The sequence below is a fragment of the Bison bison genome, unplaced genomic scaffold (genome assembly GCF_000754665.1).
Source record: "Bison bison bison isolate TAMUID 2011002044 unplaced genomic scaffold, Bison_UMD1.0 scf7180017862717, whole genome shotgun sequence".
In the NCBI taxonomy this organism is placed as follows: domain Eukaryota; kingdom Metazoa; phylum Chordata; class Mammalia; order Artiodactyla; family Bovidae; genus Bison; species Bison bison.
Window position 1 is genome coordinate 3,940 of NW_011493289.1, and position 2,149 is coordinate 6,088.

At 49.1% G+C, this 2,149-nt stretch overlaps 1 protein-coding gene across 1 annotated transcript; it reads right to left on the bottom strand.

The window, feature by feature from the left end:
- Positions 1 to 818: 818 nt before the first annotated feature.
- On the bottom strand, positions 819 to 1,855 carry LOC104983465 (melanoma-associated antigen B4-like). Its single transcript, XM_010832903.1, is given in 2 exon segments — positions 819 to 884; positions 887 to 1,855. Coding segments are annotated over 2 exon segments (1,035 nt in total).
- Between the last annotated feature and the right edge of the window lie 294 nt (positions 1,856 to 2,149).

A 2,149-nucleotide genomic window follows, 5' to 3' on the forward strand; every position in this document is an offset into this window, starting at 1 on the left:
TATTCTTTTCTCCATTTTCTTTTTGATTCTCAAAAGTTTCTGTGGTCTTCTTTCACATTAGCATGAAAATCACTCTTGCAGTGCTATGTGACCTACTTTCAGATCATAAAGACAATACAGATGGATCCTGAATTTCTTTTATATCTACCAAAACTGTACCTTTAAAACTTTTAAAACAGCAGTGAATATAACAGCAGTATCATTACCAAATTAATACTCTGAGGAAAAACAACCTCTTAGAAGTAAAAATATTGGGAAAAAAAAAACAAAAAAACTAAACAAATAATATGTAGAAGTTACTCATGTGAAACAGAAAGAGAAATGTGATCGAAAGAAATGTGATCTAACCCCCACTACCATGCACACTTTAGAAGCTTCACTACTCTTCAAGAAAAGTTCTCTTCTAATGTCATGTTATCTTGTTTGCATTGTGAACAATATATTCAGTACTTTCAGTGTGTTTTACAAATACCCAAACTTTTAAAACATTAAAACAGCTGGAAACTATGATTTATATGATTCATACATTTGAATTCTTAAGCACAATAAACCTTATCAAAAGTAAGAACATTTGAAAATACTAAACACCTCCTTCACCTCTTTACATTTCTAATTTAAATCATTGTTCATTAGGTATTTCTCATGTGAATACAATAAAACAGATATATATTTTGTTAAAAGAAACTAGACCTAAACTCGCTTACCATTTAAACTGTAAGATATGGGCTTTGTTCCCTCCACCCCTAAGACTCTGCACTACTTAGGAGGTTGACTGCTCTCTTCCAACACAAAGGGAACAAAGTGCCCTGCCCCCCTCCCTAAATGTGGGAGGAGCTGCAGGACTTGGCCCTGGAAGGGGCACTGGCCTCAGCCATGGTGTGGTTGGAGCCTTGGCCGCACCTCTCTGCCCTGCTCTCTCCACCTGATCTCTCAGAGCCTCGTCATAAAGGTCTGGGAAGGAACTAGGGACCCTACCGTGGAACTTGGCTAGAACCTCCAGTACCTTCATCTTGCTGGTCTCAGCACAAGCTCTTGGGCCCCAAAGGAACTCGTAGCGTGGAAGATCACTATTGGGTACCTGGCGGTAGTTCAGGTACTCCTTCTGCACTAGATCTTTGGTGATGAGCCTTCTGGGCTCCCCAAAGATGCAGTGCCTCCTCCCAGCATAGATCCCCAACATACTGAGGAATTCCCAGATCTCCTCCTCAGTGGCGCGGTTACCATTCATGAAGATGACCCCCAGGAGCACCATGAGGAGACGGGACTTGGGCAGCGCCCCCTCATCACGCCGACAATCGTTTCCCCTGAGGTTGAGCTTCCTGATGAGGGTGTAGATGTTCCCTCTACGGTCGATTTCCTTCATCTCCAGGCCAAAGACCAGCTCCACGCGCTCACGGGCTGTACTGAAGATCTCAGGGAAGTGCTGCCTGTACTTCCTGCTGACGATTTTCATCAGGGCATTCTGCGTGATGGGCTGCTGCTTGGTGTACTTCTCCAGCAGGAACTCCACGAGTTTCCTGGCCTTCCTGGCCAGAGGATCTTTGCGAGTGCTCTGAGTGGAAGGGGCTGCCTGGGAGGCACCTGAACTTTCCTCCTCAGGGCCCTGGGCACCTTCATCAGATCCTGCACATGAAGGCCCTGCATCAGGAGAGCTAGGGGCCATGGCTCCCTGAAGCTCCTGGCCATCGCCAGCAGCAGGGGAGCTCGGGGGAGAACCCTGAGGGACAGAAGAGTGGGAGGAGGGGCACTCCTCCTTTGGGGCTGCAGCAGCACTGGCCTGGGCCTCCTGAGTGTCCCCTTGAACCTCGTGGCGTTTCCTGCGGGCATGGGACTTGCTCTTCTGCCTCCGAGGCATGGTGACAGCAGGTCAGGGACCGCAGGTGGGAGTGCGGGCAGGAAAGCAGGCAGGAAGGCACCTGGAGGAGGGACAAGGACATGCTGTGAGAACCTTCAGCAAGGAGAGTCCTCCCTGGCTTGAATGGAAGCCGCCTCTGGGGGATCCTCGAGGCCAGTGCTCTAGGACCCACGGGCTCCTGTTCTCCTGGTCAGCCTGTCCCCTGAAACCACTGAGTAGCAAGGCAGAGTGAGCCCTGGGGCACAGCAGACAGTCCTGCCTGGGCGTTAAAAGGGGGACCAGTGGGGGCTGGCA